The sequence below is a fragment of the Histomonas meleagridis genome (assembly GCF_020186115.1).
Source record: "Histomonas meleagridis strain 2922-C6/04-10x chromosome Unknown contig_10, whole genome shotgun sequence".
Taxonomy (NCBI): Eukaryota; Parabasalia; order Tritrichomonadida; family Dientamoebidae; genus Histomonas; species Histomonas meleagridis.
The window spans coordinates 204,541-226,072 of record NW_027150747.1 but is presented as its reverse complement, the minus strand read 5'-3'; the positions used below and the strand labels follow the sequence as shown (position 1 = coordinate 226,072).

At 30.6% G+C, this 21,532-nt stretch overlaps 7 protein-coding genes across 7 annotated transcripts; 6 read left to right on the top strand and 1 right to left on the bottom strand.

Annotated features, from left to right (window-relative positions):
• Window positions 1-293: 293 nt before the first annotated feature.
• On the top strand, window positions 294-1,478 carry GO595_000445 (uncharacterized protein; the record flags this gene model as incomplete). The annotated part of the gene is made up of 1 exon (XM_067917578.1): window positions 294-1,478. The coding sequence occupies one exon, from the start codon at window positions 294-296 to the stop codon at window positions 1,476-1,478; it is 1,185 nt and encodes a 394-aa protein (XP_067779433.1).
• Window positions 1,479-2,413: 935 nt separating this feature from the next.
• Window positions 2,414-2,809, top strand: GO595_000444 (nuclear transport factor 2 family protein; the record flags this gene model as incomplete). The annotated part of the gene is made up of 1 exon (XM_067917567.1): window positions 2,414-2,809. One exon carries the CDS (start codon window positions 2,414-2,416, stop codon window positions 2,807-2,809), a length of 396 nt encoding a protein of 131 aa, XP_067779432.1.
• A 133-nt stretch (window positions 2,810-2,942) lies between these two features.
• Window positions 2,943-4,934, top strand: GO595_000443 (cytoplasmic heat shock protein 70; the record flags this gene model as incomplete). Its single annotated transcript, XM_067917556.1, has 1 exon — window positions 2,943-4,934. The coding sequence occupies one exon, from the start codon at window positions 2,943-2,945 to the stop codon at window positions 4,932-4,934; it is 1,992 nt and encodes a 663-aa protein (XP_067779431.1).
• A 4,656-nt stretch (window positions 4,935-9,590) lies between these two features.
• On the top strand, window positions 9,591-10,202 carry GO595_000442 (small GTP-binding protein; the record flags this gene model as incomplete). The annotated part of the gene is made up of 1 exon (XM_067917545.1): window positions 9,591-10,202. One exon carries the CDS (start codon window positions 9,591-9,593, stop codon window positions 10,200-10,202), a length of 612 nt encoding a protein of 203 aa, XP_067779430.1.
• Window positions 10,203-10,518: 316 nt separating this feature from the next.
• GO595_000441 (ornithine cyclodeaminase) lies at window positions 10,519-11,505 on the bottom strand (the record flags this gene model as incomplete). The annotated part of the gene is made up of 1 exon (XM_067917534.1): window positions 10,519-11,505. One exon carries the CDS (start codon window positions 11,503-11,505, stop codon window positions 10,519-10,521), a length of 987 nt encoding a protein of 328 aa, XP_067779429.1.
• Window positions 11,506-11,674: 169 nt separating this feature from the next.
• Window positions 11,675-12,256, top strand: GO595_000440 (40S ribosomal protein S5; the record flags this gene model as incomplete). Its single annotated transcript, XM_067917523.1, has 1 exon — window positions 11,675-12,256. The coding sequence occupies one exon, from the start codon at window positions 11,675-11,677 to the stop codon at window positions 12,254-12,256; it is 582 nt and encodes a 193-aa protein (XP_067779428.1).
• A 382-nt stretch (window positions 12,257-12,638) lies between these two features.
• On the top strand, window positions 12,639-14,408 carry GO595_000439 (dnaK protein; the record flags this gene model as incomplete). Its single annotated transcript, XM_067917511.1, has 1 exon — window positions 12,639-14,408. One exon carries the CDS (start codon window positions 12,639-12,641, stop codon window positions 14,406-14,408), a length of 1,770 nt encoding a protein of 589 aa, XP_067779427.1.
• Between the last annotated feature and the right edge of the window lie 7,124 nt (window positions 14,409-21,532).

The following is a 21,532-nucleotide window of genomic DNA, read 5'->3' as shown; positions in this document are numbered from 1 at the left end:
TTGGATTTACAATATGCATTGTAAGACAAATAAATTCTTTCTCCTCTTTTCGTTTTCACAGTCACAAACATTGTCATTTTATATATTTCTAGTAAGATCTGAAAATTTGGATATGATGTATATTTAACAGTCACTTAAGAATTTTGTTGATCGCAACCAAAGTAACATTGATTACGTTAATATCATTTGAATATTTGATTTCTTCTTGTGATGCATCACACAACAAAATTGTTTGTGGAAGATTGTATCGTTATGACAACGTAAACTTATTAATTGCAGGGCACCCCGCTATAATGACTGAAAAAATCAACTGTATCTTCGTACCACCGAAATTACTTTTAATAGACTTAATATCAATAACCACTTTAGCTGAAGACTCACAAAGTTCTTCATCACCAATTAAATTAATTATTGATTCAACCGAAATTACCGTTCAACCTCGTCAAATATCAGATCACATAGTCTGGGAAATTGACGATATCCTTGAGGAATCTACCGAATCTCAAACATTAAAAATCAATACAACAGAAGGAATAATTGATTTTGATTTATCAAATTTAATCTATCTTGGTCCCACCAAATCCGCTCACCTTCCTACAGGAGCTTATACACTTGAATTTCCAAGTGGTATTTATATTCGTCCAGATGATTATCATGAAAGCACAGTTTCCTTTAACATTGATTCCAAAACTATTCCAACACTTGAATATCAGCATATTGAAAGTCTTCAAATCCAACTTAGTGAACTTCGTTCATCACTTGAAGATCTTGAAGATACCAAAACCTCGTTAAAGAACTCCGGTATTGATCTCGACAAGCTATCATCTCTTAAGCTTCAGATTGAGAAATCACTCCGTGAGAAACGTGCAGCACAATATCAGCTTAATCAGCAAAACCAAAAAATGACAGCGTTAACACTTCACTCTAAGAACGAGTCCGACTTTTGTGTCGCGTATAACTCATTTACTTCTCATTTAGAGTCGAACAAAAACATTCCGCCTCCACCCAAACCATCCATTGAGAAATATCAATTACTTTTACGCTTTCGTCTTTCAGCACTTGATGAGTTAAAAGTCATTTTTCCATTTTCGGCCAGTGCCAATACGATTTGTTCTGTCCATTATTACGAAAACCCACAATCGAATCAATGGGATGAAACGCGTTCTTTTTTAGGCTTCGCCACGAATTACATTCGAGAAGTCTCGAGAGTTATTGGTGTTCCATTACAGTTTTGTTTGTTCCCTTTAACAACATCGTCGAAAATAAAGCGAAGACTGACAAACGAGTGGTTAATAATACCAAAAAATGAGGACAGTGGAAAGTTGCGGGATTACGTCGCGGGATTGTTAGAATGTATACAATATATGTTGGAGGTGCTGAAAATAGATTTCGTGGAACCAATGTCATTGATACAGGGATTGGATTATTTGTGGAAAATTAGTGAGGAAGACTTGGAAACTTTACTCCCAAAGCAATAAATATCGAATGTTTTTGTGTTTTTGTTTTCGTAGAAATAAATTTGTAAAAAAAATTTACTTATATTTACATTAAAGTGCCTAAAGACACTTTTTGTTTCTGAAGTGGAATCAGGATTCCAAAAAAATAGAGATCTCTAGTAGAATTCATATATCTTTTAAGTGGCAAATAGATTTTTAATCATATTTGGAATATAGATAGGCCATCACGAGTTGTTATTAAAATGCAAGAATAAAAGAAATCCCATCAATCAGTCCTTCAAAAAAGTTGATTGAAAAAAAAAATCACTCAATGAATTCATCATCTATCGTTCTCTATCGGCATCAGTTAATCAATGAACCCATACTTGCTTTTTCGATTGACTCCAATGCCATTATAATTCGATCCATAATGGTTCCTTATTATATTTTGATGTTACTCTCAGCATCTCTTTTTAAAGACTCCAAAAGAACCAGATCATAAATATTAAATTAATAAATAAGAAATTATTATAAATTAAATAAATCGTTATTAACATTTCGCGATTTTTTTAATATAAATAAATATGATGTACTATGTATATAGTCCAATATCACAATCAAAAAAAAAATCTATTAACTTATAATAATTATAAATATATTTTTCAAAAAATTAATGTACGGGTGTGTAGCTCAGTGGTAGAGCGCTACATTTGCATTGTAGAGGCCTGGGGTTCGATCCCCCACACATCCATTTTTTTCATTTTTTGGGATACGAAACATCTCACTTTTTAGGAAAGATTGTGATATCTTAGAGTTATTCACTTTTGTATTTTTGGAAAAACGATCACCCGGTGACAAGTAAAGTTCTGTAAATGAAATATTGAATAGTTTATGATGAAGTGGTGAATTGATTGGATGATGTTCACCGAGCATTTAAATCTCCGGTGAAAAGTTTCTTTAGATAATCATTTTTTATAATGTCAGAAGCACAAAAGATACAAAGTGCACCAAATATGGAAGAAGCAATCCGTGATCGTCTTGTAAATGGATTCAAGAACTGGAATGGTGGGTATGAAGGATGGTTAGATTGGTGTAATACATTGTACGAACCAGATGCACATTATAATGTGTATGGCCATCGATTAACATTACAACAATATAAAGATATGATGGGACAACTTTTCCAACATTACACCATGGAACTAGGCGAATTCGATAATATGATTGTTAAGGATGATTGGGCAGCAATTCGCTACAGTGTTAAGGTAAAGAATCTTGATACAAATGAAGAAATCTTACAACATACTATGGAATTTGTTAACTTTAAGCAGAACCCGGCTCTTTCCGACAGTCCTCTTTCTGCTAAACACTAAAACTTTCTTTAACAAGATTTTCGACCGTTTATCATTGAACGTTATTGTGATTTAAATACTTTAAATGGTCGGATACTTAATTTGAATCAGTAAATGCTCAGCCAAAAAATGCCTTAATGAGATCATTTTTTTAATGTCAGCAATTGGTATTGATCTTGGTACAACTTACAGTTGTGTCGGCGTCTTCAGACACGGTCGTGTCGATATTATCGCAAATGATATGGGTAATCGTACAACCCCATCTTATGTTGCATTCACCGAAGATGAACGTCTTGTCGGTGATGCTGCTAAGAACCAAGCTGCCATGAACCCAACAAACACAGTTTTCGATGCAAAGCGTATGATTGGCCGTAAATTCAGTGATCCAGTTGTTCAAAAGGATATGCAACATTGGCCATTCAAGGTTGTTCGTGGCGATGCAGATCGTCCAAGGATTCAAGTTCAATGGAAGGGTGAAACCAAACAATTCTACCCAGAAGAAATCTCAGCTATGGTTTTAGGTAAAATGAAGGAAATAGCTGAAAGCCAACTTTCCAACAAAGTTACTGATGCTGTTGTTACAGTTCCAGCCTATTTCAACGATGGTCAACGTCAAGCTACAAAAGATGCAGGTGTTATTGCTGGTCTCAATGTTCTTCGTATCATCAACGAACCAACAGCCGCTGCTATTGCCTTCGGTCTTAACGAAAAATCCGACAACGAACGTCATGTTCTTATCTTCGATCTTGGTGGTGGTACTTTTGATGTTTCCTTACTTGATATCGATGGTGGTATGTTCGAAGTGCGTGCCACAGCAGGTGATACACATCTTGGTGGCGAAGATTTTGATAATCGTATGGTTAATTACTTCGCAGATCGTTTCCAAAAGAAGTTCAAATGTGACTTAAGACAATCGCCACGTGCACTCCGTACATTACGAACAGCATGCGAACGTGCTAAGCGAACATTATCCACAGCCACATCCGCATCCATTGTTTGCGATTCATTATATGAAGGCCACGATTTCATGGATAACATCTCACGTGCTATGTTCGAGAACTTAAATGATGAACTTTTCAGGTCAACAATGAATCCAGTCGCACAAGTTTTAAGAGATGCAAACATGTCAAAGTCAGATGTCACTGATATTGTTCTTGTTGGTGGTTCATCGCGTATTCCACGTGTTCAACAATTGTTACAAGACTTCTTCAACGGCAAGCAACCATGCCGTGGTGTTGATCCGGATGAAGCAGTTGCATATGGCGCAGCAGTTCAAGCAGCAATTATCAAAGGCGATACACATGAAGAAATCAAAGATATCTTATTGTTAGATGTTGCACCACTTTCATTAGGTATCGAAACAGCAGGTGAAATTATGACTGTCTTAATTCCACGTAACACAACAATTCCATGCAAGAAGTCAAATGTCTTCACAACATTCTCCGATAACCAGCCAGCTGTTACAATCAAAGTTTACGAAGGTGAACGTTCACGAACACGCGACAACAACTTGCTTGGTACATTCGATTTAACGGGCATTCCACCAGCACCACGCGGCGTACCACAGATTGAAGTTACATTCGATGTTAACGCAGATGGTATTATGAATGTTTCAGCACAAGATAAGTCAACAGGCAATGTTAAGAAGATCACAATCAAGAATGAGAAAGGACGTCTTTCACAAGCAGATATCGATAGAATGGTTGCAGACGCAGAGAAGTACAAAGCACAAGATGAAGAAGTGCGTAAGAAGGTTGAGGCTAAGAACGCACTCGAAGGATACTGCTTCGGCGTACGCAACTCATTAAATCAAGAGCAGTTCGCTAACGCATTGTCACAATCAGATAAGGACACAATCAACAAGGAAATCAATGACACGCTCGCATGGATCGACGCTAACCAAGACGCAGACGTCGCGACATTCGAAGCTAAGCAGAAGGAACTCGAAGGCAAGTTAATGCCACTCATGCAAGCTGCATACCAAAACGCAGCTGGCGGCGCACAGGGAGGAATGCCAGGCGCTGGCGGCATGCCGGGAGGCATCGACCCATCAATGTTCGCGAACATGCAAGGAGGCGCTGGCCCATCACCTGGCGCTTCAACTGGTGGACACTCATCAGGACCACGTGTCGAGGAAGTCGATTAAATGAATAAAATGTGAAGCTTAAATAATGTCATTTTTATGTGAATGTATAATCAGTCAGGCTCAGCAGTGAGAATTAAATGAATGTTTATATTTATGAAGTTAATATTTTGGCTACAAACTGATTAAAAAGAATATTAACATATTTCAACTAAAATTACTGAAGGAGCCATAAAAGACTTGCAGATTTATATCTTTTAATTTAGTAGTAAAAACCGTTCAGTTGGAACATATCACCACCTCTCATAAAATTACGAATTTGGGCGAGTAAATTGTATGTCGTTTTGTTACATGAAGATTTGAATGTTGTTTGTGTTGTGAAACGGATAATATCAATTTAAAAAGTTGACGAAACTGTATCAGGATGCCCCAAATATGCATCATTGATTCGTTTAATTTCCTTATTTTATATAATAATTTACAATAATTTTTAATGATTATTTAAATCAAAAATATAATAATATGAAAAAAATGATTACGAAAATTTACTTTTACTAGTTGAAATATTGTTAAGGTTTATCTTTTATTTATATATTTAATAATGATAAATTAACTTTTTTCGTGTTGTTGTCATTTTCTTTTTGTTTAAGTAATTTAACTACTTCTGTATGATCATTTTCAGATGCCCACATAAGTGCTGTTTTAAATAATATAAATAATTTTCAAATATTATTTTGAAATACTATAAAATTATTAAAATAAATTTTATATAAAACAAATAAATATCTTTAGCATTAATATCAATTCCTTCTTGTTCAAGAAGTAATTTAACGATTTCTATATAACCACATTGAGATGCTTTAATAAGTGCTGTGTCAAATAGTTTAAATAATTTCCAAACATTATTTAGAAATAAAAAATTATTAAAATAAATTTTATATAAAACAAATAAATATCTTTAGCATTAAAATCAATTCCTTCTTGTTCAAGAAGTAATTTAATTATTTCCAGTTGACCTCTTAAACAAGATCTTATAAGTGCTGTTTCGAATAATATAAAAAATTTTGAAATGTTAATTTGAAATAGAAAGTTGTTGTAATGTATTTCATATAAAACAAATAAATATTTTTTCCATTGATATCAATTCCTTCTTGTTCAAGAAGTAATTTAACGATCTCATATCGACCATTTGCAGATGCCCTAATAAGAATTGTATCAAATGATATGATTAAGTTCCTTATATTATTTTGAAACACAAATTTATCATAATAAATATAAAGAATAGCAAATAAAAATTTTTACCATTAACATCAATTCCTTTTAATTCGAAAAGCATTTTTGCGATTTCTGTAAAACCTCTTTCAGCAGCGAGTTCAAAAACTATTTGTTTTTCAAATATTTTGAATGATCTTTAAATAATATTTTAGAATTTCGAATTATGAGATAAAATTCCTAAAGAAACATTGAAACTTCTTTAGTATTAACATCAATTCCTTCTATCTCAATAAGAATTTTAACTATTTCTGTATGACCATTTAAAGATGCTTTCATAAGTGCTGTCCAAAATAATTTTAATAATTTTCAAATATATTTTCGAAATACCAATTCATAAAAACAAATATTATATAAAACATATGAATATCTCTATCATTAATATCAATTCCTTGTTTAAGAAGTAATTTAACTATTTCTGTATGTCCATATTCAGACGCAAACATGAATGCTGTTTTCAATAGCATGATTAAATTCCAAATATTATTTTAAATTTAAAAATCATTAAAACAAATATTAAACAAAAAGAATAAATATCTTTAACATTGATATCAATTCCTTCTTGTTCAAGAAGTAATTTAACTATTTCAGTGTTCCCTGTATAAGAAGCACATATAAGTGCTGTTTTAAATGCCTTAAATAAACACCAAACATTTTTATATTATATAATAAATAAAAAAACATCAATAATAAAAATTAAACTTTTTTTTCATTAATATCGATTCCTTTTTGTTCAAGTATGAGTTTTACAAGTTCAATATTTCCAGAAATTGAAGAGTAAATCAAAATCGTTTTAGGGATTTGATTTTCTTCAATAAGAGATTTAATAATGAAAATGTTTCCAATTTTTGCAACATCTTCGATAATAGAAGTAGATAATTTCATTCCTTCTTTCAATAAGAATAAAAAGATTTCAAGATTATAATATTTTATACATTCCTTTCCTAACAAAGATAAGTCGTTGATTTCTGTTAGTTTATTTTCATATATATAATAAAATATATCATTTTGATGAAATTTTATTGCTATTTCAAGAGACCCATTAAAAGGAATATGACTTTCTTCACAAAAATGAATAATTTGATTATTTCCACCTGCGATTGCATATAAACAAGTACTACTTAAATTATCAGTTGGAAAGTTATCATTAAGCACAATATTATTTAAATCAGAACCATTTAACATTAAAAATTTAAAGCATTTAATCGATCCAAAAAATGCAGCATAATCGATAAGTGAAACATCTCTCTGATTAATATAAGAAAATCTTTCATAAAGAGATGGCTCAATTGTTTGATTAAAGTCAAAATTTGTTTGTGATGCAAGTTCTTGGAGATTTTCAACATTATCATATCGAATTGCTTTTGCAATTTCATTTGGATTAATACCTTCTTTAACATATTTTTTATGAAGTGCCCAATTATCCTTTTTAAGCTTATTAATATTGTGAAGAAAATAATTTTTAAATGGGGAAAAATTATCAAACAAACTGACTTTGTTAGCTTGATATTGAATAAAATACAGAGATCCTATAGGTAAATCTTTTGGATTAAGATAATTATGTTCAATCAATTGTTCAAGAATATAATTTGTTTCTTGGCATTCTGCATGTTTTGGAAAAAAACTAAATATAAAGAATTTAAAGATATCAATGAGTTTGTGTTCACATGCTTCTTCTTTTTCCCCAATTTCTAGCATAAGTTGTAAGTAAATATTGAAATCCTTTTTTTGAGAAATAAAAGCTGAATAAATTAATTGACTAAGAACAAGTCCATAAGAGAATGGATAATTTATTTCTCCTATATTCATTATGGATTCTGCTGTTGATACAATATTTTCTTCTTTTAAACCAAAAATAAGATTTCGAAGTGATTGAACTTTAGAAAACAATTCTTGAAAATCATTTGTAATTTTCATACTAAGTACATCTCCTTCTGTTGTACAGGAATTTGGTGGTATATTTTCTGTTGATTTAATATCACTGATCGAATCACCCATAAGTTAGTACGATACGTATCCACTTTTTGAATATTATCTCTGAAGAGGATTGTCCCAACCGCTTGATCCATATTTGAGAGATTTTGAATGACTCAATGACTTGTGATATGAGAAATCAAATTTGAATTTTATTCAAGATTTTTCTCGTCTACATAACCAATGTTCAGTCTGAATACTCAAAGAACAAGATATTAATGATATTTTAGAAAAAGCAAAGAAAGAAAATGAAAGCAAAAGAGAATTACAAGTACAAAAAGATGATGCGAAAGAATTACTCAAATTATACATTTTTAGATGAAACATTAATAAGCAAACATCAAAAAACAAATTAAAGAAGCACATGATAAAGAAACAATTCAAAGTATAATAAATGAAGCTAAAAATGAAAATGAAATAATTAAATAATTTAAAGAAAGAAGATATTGAACAAAAAATTGAACTTATACCAAATTTAAGTGAAGATAAAAAAAATCAATATATGGACCAATTAAATCAAGCAGAAACATTAGAAGAATTTCAAAATATTTTAGCTAGCGCACAAAATGAAAATAATAAAAATGACAACAAGGCTTCAATAATTGGAGTATCTGTTGCTGCGGGTGTTGTTGTCGTTGCAGCTGTTATTGTAACAATAAACATTTAAATATGGATAGTTAGATGAAACAAATGAAAATCGTGCAACACAAAGATATTTAATAAAATTGTTTAAAATTATCTTCTTATTTTTATAGAGCGCGTGAATATGATATTTTACTTCGTTATTCTTAAAAAATAATTTTTTTTCTCGTAAAACGTTTTGCTGAATCATTTTTCAAAAATAATTTTATAAAAAACTCTTCAAATCGAAACTTAGTAAGGATAAGTTGTAGGGGAATTTTCTACATATGACTTCATTTTATTATATTAAAATTTGGTGGCGTTCTTTTCAATATAAAATAAATAAAAAGAAATCTGTTTGTCTATGTCGAATATTTTTACAACCTGGTTGTGAAGTGATCAATTGATTGATGTGATTTAGTGTAAGTGTTATTCTAATTTCGAATTCTTTTGGAAATTGGTTAAGAAAATAAATTTATAAAAAATCTTCTTATCACATCTTAATTTTCACATGTTTTAAATATTATACACAAATGTGAAACAGAATTATTATCAACAAAATTTTCACTTTTTTTAATCATTGCGATAATTAATTATAGCAAATAACCAATGAACTCAAAAGCTTGATTCGCATACTTATCTTCCAGCAGACTTTAATGTGGTTAATATGTTTTTTTTTCAGTGCCATTTGATTTGCCATTTATGTATTGTGGTGATCAATATTATCTTTTCAAATAAGCTTTCTTTAATATTTGTCTTTTGATGCAAGTTGATACTTTATTTACCGATTTGGATCAGATATAAATCTTGATTTGAACTTGAAATGATTCTTGGCATTTTTTGGTTGAAAAAATGAAAATGAACGTAACGCTTATTGGAGATTCGGGTGTCGGAAAGACAGCAATTATTAATCGTTTTGTTAATGGTATATTCAACAATTTACAAGCTCCAAATGTTGCAGGGGTTAATATCAATAAACAAATACAAATCAATGAACAGACCATTAACATGAAAATATGGGATACAGCTGGTCAAGAGGCTTATAGGTCAATTGCGCCAATTTATTATCAACATGCTAATGTGATAATAATAGTTTTTGCAGTTGGAAACGATGATCAAAAAGCAAAAAACAGCCGTGAATCATTCAAATCAGTTAATAGATGGTACAATCAAGTTCAAGAATTTAAAGAAGGCGTAACGATAGTCCTTTGTGGAAACAAGATTGACCTACAAAATCGCGAAATTTCATTCAATGAAGGAGCTAAAAAAGCGAAAACCCTTCCAGATGTTATTGAGTATTATGAGACAAGTGCTTTATCAGGCGATGGAATTTTTGAAATGTTTCAAGAAATTTGCGAAAAATTCATAGAAAGTAATACACACGATAATTCACATGATTCAGAACGTCAAGACTTGCCTTTAGGCAAATTTGAACCAAGTGATAATAATTTGCGTTGTTGTTAAACAAATAAAAAAATTGATTAATTTTGTAAAAACATTTTTTATATGCATCGGAGACTTATCAAGTTCGTAATTCAGAACAATATTTATGTTAGTTTTCCTTAAAATGCAATATTTTATGCTTAAGCATGAAAAATTAAACTTAAAAAATAATTTAATTTATTTCTCAAACAATACATTGTTATTAAGAGTGTTCCATGTTATCATTATTTGTTTCCTAAGCACTTCCAAATTGCTCGGCACACAAAGAATGAAATATTTGTCTTTTCAATTGATTTTGATCGTTGTAAAACAAAAATTAGAAATTAATTAAATGCTTTTAGATGTCAACGACAACTCCAACATTTTTCTCAGTAGCTACTTTGACGATTGTCTTTGCAGCTACGATATCTTGGACTGCAATACCAACGACTTTGATGATTGTTACTTGTTCATCATTTTCACGACCAGGAATCTTTCCATTAACAACATCACCCCAAAGATGAATCTTTTCCCATGATATAACACCTTCATTTACTGCCTTCATGACATCGCCGGCTTCGGATTCACATGCTTCTTTTTCATCAATGAATAATCTTACATCACTTCTTGAGAAAATGTTGGTTGGAAGCTCGTGCATGTCGAGCCTGTATGCTCCAATTGCAGAGATATGTGCTCCTGGCTTAACCCATGTTCCATCAAATAATGCCTCTTGAGATGTTGTAGCGCAATGGATAATATCGGCATTACGAACTGCTTTCTCTTTGTCATCAGCATCAGTGAATGTAATGTTTGGATATTTAGCACTGTATGTTTCAGCATACTTTTTAGCAGCAGCAGGGAAGTAATCGAAGCAGCTAACATGCTTAACCTCTGGATGTGCGTGGAGAATGCTTTCGAAACCGGCTCTACCTTGGGCACCACAGCCAAAGATAACAACATTTTCAGCTGGTTTGGGATGGAAAAGTCTTGCAGAGGCACCAGCAGTAGCACCTGTGCGAAGGTATGTTACCATGGATCCATCCAAAAGTGCTTCCATTGCACCAGTTTCTTCGTCAATAGTCAAAACTTTACCAAGAATGAATGGAAGTCCTCTATCTCGATTTCCTGGAACAAGTGAAAGGATTTTGACACCAAGATCAGATTTTTCACCGTTCTTAACAGCAGCTGGCATTAAAAGAAGATCTTGATTTTCGGTTTTTGTTGTTGTTCGAATAGGTAATATCATCTTATTGTCTGCTATAACGGAGTAAGAACGAAGGCAATCTTGAATTGCAAGTTCGTGTGTATAAACTTCTTCGATTTGTTTTCCGTTCAGAACGCGCATATGCTAAGTGATGTGAATATTATCGTTTTTGTCATCGAATTGAATTCAATTCGGTTTTTTGAGGTGTTATTTGTTAGCCTACGATCGTTTGTCAAAAGGAATCAGTACTTTATGTTTATTACAAACGGTCGTCTACGTTTTGTATGACTCTGTTTGGCTTTCCTTTCTGATGCAAGACGTAAAACTCTTCGGAAAATGGTCTTATAATGACATAGATTTTAGTCAACTTGATAAAGCTCTTGTTGACTATATCTCAGTCCACGAGAAGCAACAAGTCATTCTCCCACACACAGCAGGCCGTTATCAACACCAACAATTCCACAAAGTTAACTGCCCACTTATCGAACGTTTTGTTTGCTACCTCATGTGTCACGGTCGTAACGCTGGTAAGAAGCTTATGGCTATCCGTATCGTTCGCCAAGCTTTCGATCTTATCAATTTAGTTACAGGCGAAAATCCACTCGTTGTATTTGTTAAAGCTGTTCAATACTGTGGTGCTCGCGAAGATTCAACACGTATTGGCGTTGGTGGTACAGTTCGTCGTCAAGCATGCGATGTTTCTCCACTCCGTCGTATCAACCAATCTCTCGCTCTTATTACAGAGGGAGCACGTAAGGCTGCTTTCCGCTCTTCTAAGACCATTGCTGAATGCATTGCTGATGAGCTTATTGCTGCATCAGGAAATACAAATGATAGCTATGCAGTCCGCAAGAAGGATGAACTTGAACGTATTGCTAAGTCCAACCGTTAAAAGGTTTTATCTTTTTTTAATTTAATTTTTATAATCTTCTTTCAAGACACATTTCTTCTAACTCTATTTTAATAGGTAGAATATGAAATCATGTGTTGTGTTAAATATTTCTCAATCTTTCCAATCTTTTTGGTGAAGGAGACTTTTTGCTTTTTCACATGACATGTCATACGATTTCTTTTGTTGTTTGGCCGGATAACCGCTTAACCAAATTCCAAAATGGCGGTTATGCCAAAAATTTAATCACATCACAAACATGTTTTTGATTTTTCTAAAAATTACGATTTCAACAATTGTTGGTATCGATATGGGAGAAAGCTCAATAAAGGTAGCATGTGGTTCACAGGGAAAACCAGTTCATCTTGTCAAAGGTTTTGATTCAATGGAAAAGATTCCCAATTATATATCATTTTGGGATAAATATGATAAATCTAGGAAACTAAGGCCAAATACGCCAATAGATAATGTCATTTGGCAATTTGGAAAAGAAGCACAAGATTCTATAATCAGATATCCAGATTCAATTATTCAAGGAAATACTTTCAATAACAAACGCTATTATGATTATATCTATGGATATGAAATCACAGCTTTAAAGCTCCTCCAAATTCTAAAAAAAGTCAAAGAAATTGAACGAATCAAAGATCAAATTGATGTTGTTATTTCAATTCCACCTTCAACTTCAGCAATTGAAAAGAGCTTCCTTTATTCTGCTCTATCGATTGCTAAGATCAATTCTATTCAATTTGTTCCAACCACATTCGCATCCTCAGCTCTTTATGGGCATGAACGCCACAAAACACATCAAAACAAAATTATCGGCTTTTTTGATGTAGGTTCCAAAGGTATCCGTTTCACTATATCAAAATTTACACGGGATTCAGTTGAAGAAATCACATCATTTTTTGATGAATCTTTTGGTGGTAAGAATGTTGATGAAAAGCTTGTTGATTTACTTTCAAATCGGTATTCTTTTGATCTTCGTTCTTCACGAGATTATGAAACTTTTCTCGAGCTAACTCGAAAAGCAAAGGAGACATTAACGGTCACAACCGCCACCACTTTTTCATTCAAAGACAGAACGATCAAAGTCAACAGAAAAGATCTCGATTCGGTTTTTGGAGAAATTTATCAATTTCTCTATGATGTTCGTCTTTCTTGTACCAATCTTGGCATACGTCTTGATTCCATTGAGCTTGTAGGCGATGGATCTCGTTCTCCATTAATATCAACATATATCAAAGATACTTTTGGTATCTCTCCACAGCGATCTCTTGATTCTATATCAGCAAATGCCATGGGTGCTTGCTACGTTGGGTGTTTCCAAAAAGGTGTTTGTTGTAGTAGTGGAAATCGAAATCTTAAACTTATTTCAAAACTTACAAATGGTTGTACACTTAGTTCTTCATATATCACTGATTATCCCATTTTTGAACGTGGTGACATTGAATCCAATGAACGAAATCTTCAACTACAAATACATCCAAATGAAATCTTTCATATCGTTGACAAAACTACTGGCGAAGAGTTTATACGTTTTACAATACCCGTAACATATAGCCAAGAGCGGTCAATAACATTTATGACAAATTATTTTTTAATGCCCGTTCCACAATGTAACGATATTCATTATGAAAATATCGGCTGGGAATTATCGCCGACGAAAATCACTCAGTCAAACAAAGTAATAAATTCATTAATCAACAACATGAACGATAATTTACAAAGGGGCAAAATTTATAATGATTTTGATTCAGATCTAATTAAAGCAAGAAATTACGCTAATTCACATGGGTTTTCATTCAAAGGTATTATACTTAATTTAATGATAGAATATTATAGTTCATGGCTCGAAAAAGCCGGAAAAGAACATAAAAACGTCGAAACGATCAAAAGGAAAAATAACGAATTCAAAAATTTGTATAGTTTATTCAAAAGTGGCGGAATTGAATCAAAAGAAGATTTTGAGAGAAAAAGATTAGAAGAAAGATTTAATACTTGGTTAACTACTTGTGAAACGCTTGGATGTCAAACATATGACGTGAAGCGATGGAAAGAAAAAGAATTTAGAAGGGCTTCGAATGACGAAATTAGAAAAGTTATAAGAAAAATGAAAGATAGAGCGATAAGGGCCCAAGAAGAATATCTGTGAATTATGTTTAAGTAAAAGATTAAATAGATGTTTTAATTTTTGCTTGTTTCCTTTTTAAAATTCAATTGTTTAATTTGAAAATTTTCTTTCCTGGTTTTACATAAGCTTATTAAGATCTTTATAGTGCACATTTTATATTTAATACATTTTGATTGTACTTGAGGACAATGAGGATAAGAATTTCTATAATTGTGGTCAATTTTGCTGAGTTGTTGTACATGTCCACCTTGGTAGGGTAAAAGGGCAAAGGGGAAAAATAGCAATAACTCAAATGTCTTTAATTTATATTTCATGAATAGTGAAAGGATTTCTATATATAGAATGAAGATATTAACTGGTAATGGTAATTTTAAATGGTAACACATGAAATGATTCCATATCGTCATTTCAAAAAATAAGTAAAGTTCATAAAAACCATTTTTTTCAAAGCTAAAAATATGCCAGTAAATTTTCCATATATTCAAAAGAAAAAAATCCTAAGCATTGCTTGACAATCATCGTATAGATTTCAACATATTCACAATTTTTGTCTCTATCAGTATGAATCCAATTTTACATAAAATGTAGATGTGAAAAAACATTTATTTTAAAATAAATTAAAATATTGTATGCTCGTTTCAAATAAACTACATAGATACAAATATTTTTTATACTTTCGTATATTTGTTATAGATTTCTTCTTCTTTACTTTGAATTTTTTCTAAATGATTGATATAAAGATTAAATGTTTATACATACAAATAAATAATAGACCAAATGGCTTACAGAATTAAATGAATTTGGGAAATTTATATCAAATTTTTTCATTGTTTCTTCAATTATTAATTCAAGATTTTTTTGTGTTTTTTTTTAAATGTAATTTGTTCAAGTTGTATGTAAGAAGTATCGAATTTTAAATCATTCTTATTATTTTCTTTGGCATTTGCATTAGACATCTTCTGTTATGGGAAAATGTGAAATGAGAACCAGAACTAACATTACTATAAACTTAAGAATTAACATTTCACTTTGAGGAAAATGACAACTCATGAAGCTAAATCATGAAGTCTTTTAAAGTTTTTTCTTCAAAAAATTACTTGAATAAACTTTCCTCAGGAAACTAGATTAATACTTTTCACTTGTATTTTCATTTTCAGGAAATCAGCGTTTGTTAGATTAATTTGGCACACTCTTATAAATGCATACAAGAAATCTGAAAAAAAAATATATACGCGAAATCTTTTTAAAATATGGTAATTTCTAAAACTTAATTTTTACTTCTGTATGGGGTGCCCTTCTGTTGAACCCCTCTACTTGATGAGCTGAATTCCTATAAAATTTTTTTATGTACAATATCTTTCGCGTTAAAGAAAATGCAAACACCATCAATAAAAACACCTCTTAACACAGAAAGTACAGCAATAAGATCTATTAATGAATCATCTAATGATATAGAAACAAGTGATTCATTTTCTGAAAGCAATACTCAAGAAACCAATGAACCTGCAATCCGACTATGGTGGAAAGATGATGATGAAATTGACAATTATGATCTTAAAGATCATGAAAAGCCAAAGAAACAAAAAATCAAAAAAGAAATTAAAAGAACTAAAAAACACAACCCATTTATTGCTTATGATCCTATGATATATGATTCTTATGAACATGATATATTGAAATTGGAGAAGCCATTTCCATGCCTTTGGACAATTAGTATAGCCGTTCTTATTTCGGTAACATTTTTTTGTGAGGTCATGCAAGCCAATGAAAAGGCCGGTCTTAATAATCTATATGGGATTGATAAATCTACAATTTTACTGATGGGCGGTAAATATGCGCCATTAATTCTTGATGGAGAATATTGGCGAATATTCACTGCTATTGTACTACAAAGCAATGGGTTACTTTATGTAATTTCCCTTTTCATATTATTGATCACCAAAAACATCGAAAAGAAAGCCGGTATATGGCAAACATTTTTTACTTTTATTTTATCTGGGAGCTATGGTTATATATTATCATGTTTAGTCATTCCTAATTTTGTATCTTGTGGAACACTTGGAGCATTACTTGGCTTATATGGCAGAGTGATATGTGAAAATATTTCGACATGGCACATGCGAGAAAAGCCAATTAATGCAATAGTATTTGATTTGTTTTTAGTAATTGCGATTTTATGTTTAGGTACAACTGGATATTCGGACTTTTTTGCAGAGTTTGGAGGGTTATTTGTCGGATTATTCTTCTCATTACTCTTACTCCCGAATATGAGCATAAAGAAATGTGGAAATGTGTGTAATTTGTTATGTGGTTTTCTTGGATTCCCAATCCTATCGACAGTTTTCATGCTTTCTCTTGTGCTTTTCTCAAAGCAAACGTTAGACAGCAATTTCTGTAATTGGTGTCAATTACTTAACTGCGTAAACATAAGCGGATGGTGTCATGAACAAAAATAAAAAGTATTTAACATTTTATTTATGTTTTATATGTGTTCAATAATATTATCTTCTTTAAAATCTTTAGCAAATGGATCTTCTTCAACATGTGTCATTTTAATATTGAATGCTGTGTTATTCGTTGGTTCTTTTTCTTCATTATAATTATCTGATTCTTCATATTTTATTTCGTTTATTTTATTTTGATGATTCCGAATTATAAAAATTATAATAATAATAACAATTATAATAACTACAATAACGCAACAAACAACAATGATAATTATATGTTTTGGTTGTTTATTTTCAAGAGAATTATCTTCGTTATTCATTAAAAAATATTTTGAATAATATGAATAAATTGTCGAATATTCAACAATTTGATACTGGTAATAAATAAACTCTGTATATATTAAACTATATTTTGAATCAACAAAAGAAGCTGTTAATGTATTTGATATAAATGAATTAAGAACAATTGTCTCAGTAAAGTAATATGATTTAATTAAAACATATGAAATATTTATATTTGATTCAAAGATAATAGATTCACGATTAATACTTGATTGTATTAATGAATTTGATTTTGTTAATTTGTTCGATTGGGTGTATTCATTGGATTTTATGAATGAATTTGATTTTGTTAATGTATTCGATTGTGTGAATGTGTTCGATTGCAGGAACGGATTTGAGTATCCTTCGATAAAGCTTAATGTAATATTATGCTGATATGAAACGCCAGGTAATAATTCATTGATTTTAATTGTTTCATTATATGAATATTCATCAGATATTGCTGTAAATAAAATTCCATTTTTAAGTGATTGTGGAAACAAAATCATTTTGTAAGTGCGCGTATTATTTTTTATATTATCATAATAAGTATTATTTGTAATATCCCATTCATCAAGAGGCAATGCTGTTGAATCAATAGATGTTGTTCCATTATTCGTATTAAAAGTACCTTCATGAATTATCCCACTTAAATAAAATTTCCAATTAGAAAAATTACTAATTTGAATGCATATCAATAAATTAGACATACAATGTTGAAAAACAAAACTAGCAGGCGTATTATACGAAATAGTAATTGATGAATATAAAAAATCTATATCTCTTTGCGTTTCATTTGTAATTTGCATTTTGCTTGTGTTAATTTTGGTATTACCGTCCAATAGATATGGTGCATAGTATGCATAGATATTAACGGGACTCGTGCTTTGAAAATAATAAGGATTAACAGCAACCCACAAATTTTTCGATGCATTATACATATATGTATAACTTTCGTATGAATTGTCAAAAAGAATAATTTTATCACCATCTTTCCAAAATTCTGTATTTCCGACTACTTCTACATAACTTACATCAGCTCCAGTAGCACCTACAGTCACATTGAATGTATATTTTCCATTCGTATTCAGGAAAGAAAGTGTTTGAGTGAGATTATTTTCCATTATTTGAGTATGCCCATCTGTATATGTGGTATTCACAATGATCGTTTGAAAATTTTCTTTGCATGACTGAGAGCTTAAAACATTATTTGAAACAAACTTATTACAGTCGCGAGAAAAATTTATGTGTTTATTAAATAACTCATTTGTGTTATTAATTGAACTGTTGTTCGAATGAATTATGAAATTTCCAGTGGCTGAAACAATTTGATCATCTTCTTCTAATACAAATTTTGCATGATGTTCACTTGGATTTGTGTAATTTATGTTAGATATCAAAGAAATGGAATTGATTGTGCTTATTAACATGATAACAAAAAGATTCATTGTTCTAAAATTATGTTGACTACAAAATTTTGAAAAACGATCGGCACCGATCAAATACGTTTGAACGAACTTAATCGTCTTGCCAACAGTGAGTTAACGAAACATACATTACAAATGTTCAAAAACTGTGAAATTTCTAGATATCTAAAAATATATAACATGTAATATTAAATGAAAAAATTATCGATAATTTTCAAGCTAAGTATATTTTAACATTATCATTAAATTAATATTCATAAAAAGTAACTTTAAAAATAAACACTATCATTGATCAACAATGCTTTGATTTAATAATATACGTTTTATCAAAAATATAAAACAATGTTAAAAATATGTATTTTTTGTATAAACATTGTACTGAATATAAAATTCCTTGGAATTTCAAAACTGAAAATCTCCTTCCATTTCTAGACAATTTTTTGAAATCGCTTTAACATATTAAAAAAATAATTCATCAAACATTTAACAAAATTTTGTCTTTTCACAAATAATCATTTTTCGACAACTATTTATTTCCTTAATTCGCATGTTTAGTGAGTATATATTCAAAATGTATACTACATTACAACACTCCGCCTAAATATAAATTGACCAATTCGATTTCATGGCATTACTGATACCGGATTTAGGTAGTTCTCTACCACGTATTCGCCCGACTTTCCGATGATGATAACGACCAATATAATTATTCCATAAATTTTATCATTTTTCATTGTTTGATGGAAAATTGCAATTTCATCATCAGATGATAAAATCGCTGATCTAACACTTGTCTGCTCATTTTCTACCATCAGAAGACCTGTTTGGATGGTGAAATAGCCCCATTTGTTCTGGATGAGAAACATTAGATCATGCAAAATGACAAAAAGATTACATAAAAGACCGCGTATCATGACCGAAACTGGCGAATTTCGGACAGAGAATTTGGTCATTTCCTCTTTAAAAGCTACTATGATTGCGGCTATGATATTTGCAAGAAAAAGAATAATGGATTCAACAAACATAACACGATTGGAGGATTTGGTGGAGTATATGTGAATAGCTATGAAAAAAAACGTTGTTGCTAGAACTTGGCCAACTGATACATATCCACATAAAATATATAGTGTGCTTGGAACAATGCAAATGAAGGCTGCAAGGAAATAGAATACTTTAGGTGAAAATTTGGCAAAGTCTACAAGTGTCATCGCAACCATAACAGCTGAACAAGTATAAATGTATGGCATGTTTTGAATATTTTCTAATGTAGAAGAGCATTGGCATGGATCTGACTGATTAATGAGATAACGGATAATTGAACACAATGAATAACAATATGAAACACGGTGAAAAAGAGATAATAATGTAAAACGTACAACATTGTAAAGTCGTAATGACTTTCTATATAACTGTTTTGAGGACAGTTCAAAAACAAACGGAAGCAAAGTTATAAGAATAATAATAACAGATGTAATAATAGTTGGATATACAAGTTTGAAAAAAGTTTGTGTAAACTGACGGAGACCGTCATAGCCATTGACAATAAAGCATCTATTTAGGAAATTTCCGTTGATAAGGTCATAGCATTGCGGATCATTTTCGGTCATTTTGTGAAATGTTATGTGATAAAAAATATTTTTATTCGGTCGAATACAGCTATTAAATAGGAATATCATTAAAAAAACATGTTTTCTACTAAAGAATAAGAAAATGTTTATGCTTTCATATGAAATACTTGAATATCTGTAAATGTATATAAGGATAATTCCCTAGCACATGATTATCGGGAAACGGTTTTACAGTTCTTAACGTCTTTATATATATGGGATGCCCTATAACTTGAGAGCTTTACATCGATTGTTGTTATGCTTATTGTTCAGTTAACGATTATGAAAGTGCCAAAACAATCGGCATATAATCTCCCAAAAGTCATATTAAAATCAAGCATTTTTTTCTCTTGATGCTCTAGTAACATAAGTTTATACTGTTTAAACAATAAATGAATTTTTCAACCAAAGCTAAATTTTAATCATAGCATTGAAAATTTTATTTTTTATATTCATAAAAAAAAGGGCGATTCAACTCTAAATTCCTCAATAGTTTTTTGTCGAAATTCATAACATATAAACAACTTCTGGTATTGAGTTTATATATACATTTTTTGTAAGTTCGACTGCTGAGTTTTGATATCTGGATCTATTTTTAATTATCATTAATATATTAATATATAATATATTATTCATTTCCATTTCTTATTAAAAATGAAGATTTGATGTTTATAAAAAGTTTTTTAATTAGAATTTTCGTTCGTGCTTTTTTCATGAAGGAAATTTACTATTTTTGTGTATCCTTTTTGTTCTGCAATTTGAATTGCGGTCAAATATTGTTAAAACATATTCCAAATTATTAAAATATATTTCAAATTATTAAAATGAATATTTATTGCATTAACATCAATTCCTTCTTTACCTAAAAGTAATTTTACTATTTCTATTTTATTATTTCTAACTGCTATATGAAGTGCTGTTTCAAATTATTAAAACATATTCCAAATTATTAAAACATATTCCAAATTATTAAAACATATTCCAATATAATGTGTGACTTTAGACATTTTTGGATTTGATTGTATTTTTTCTAATTTATTATCATAAATATATTTAAAGACATCATTTTGATGATATTCAATTGCTGTTTCATATGCATCTTCAAATGTTGAATGATTTTGTTCACATAAATGAATTATTTCTTCATTTCCACCTGCAGCTGCATATTTACCTGTATTATTTACTTTTGCATTGTTCATAAGTAAATATTTAAAACATTTAATTGAAGAAAAAAATACTGCATAATCAATTAATGTAACATTTTCTTGATTAATAAATGAACATCTTTCATAAAGTGATGGTTTGATAGTCTGATTAAAATCAAAATCATTTTGTGATGATAT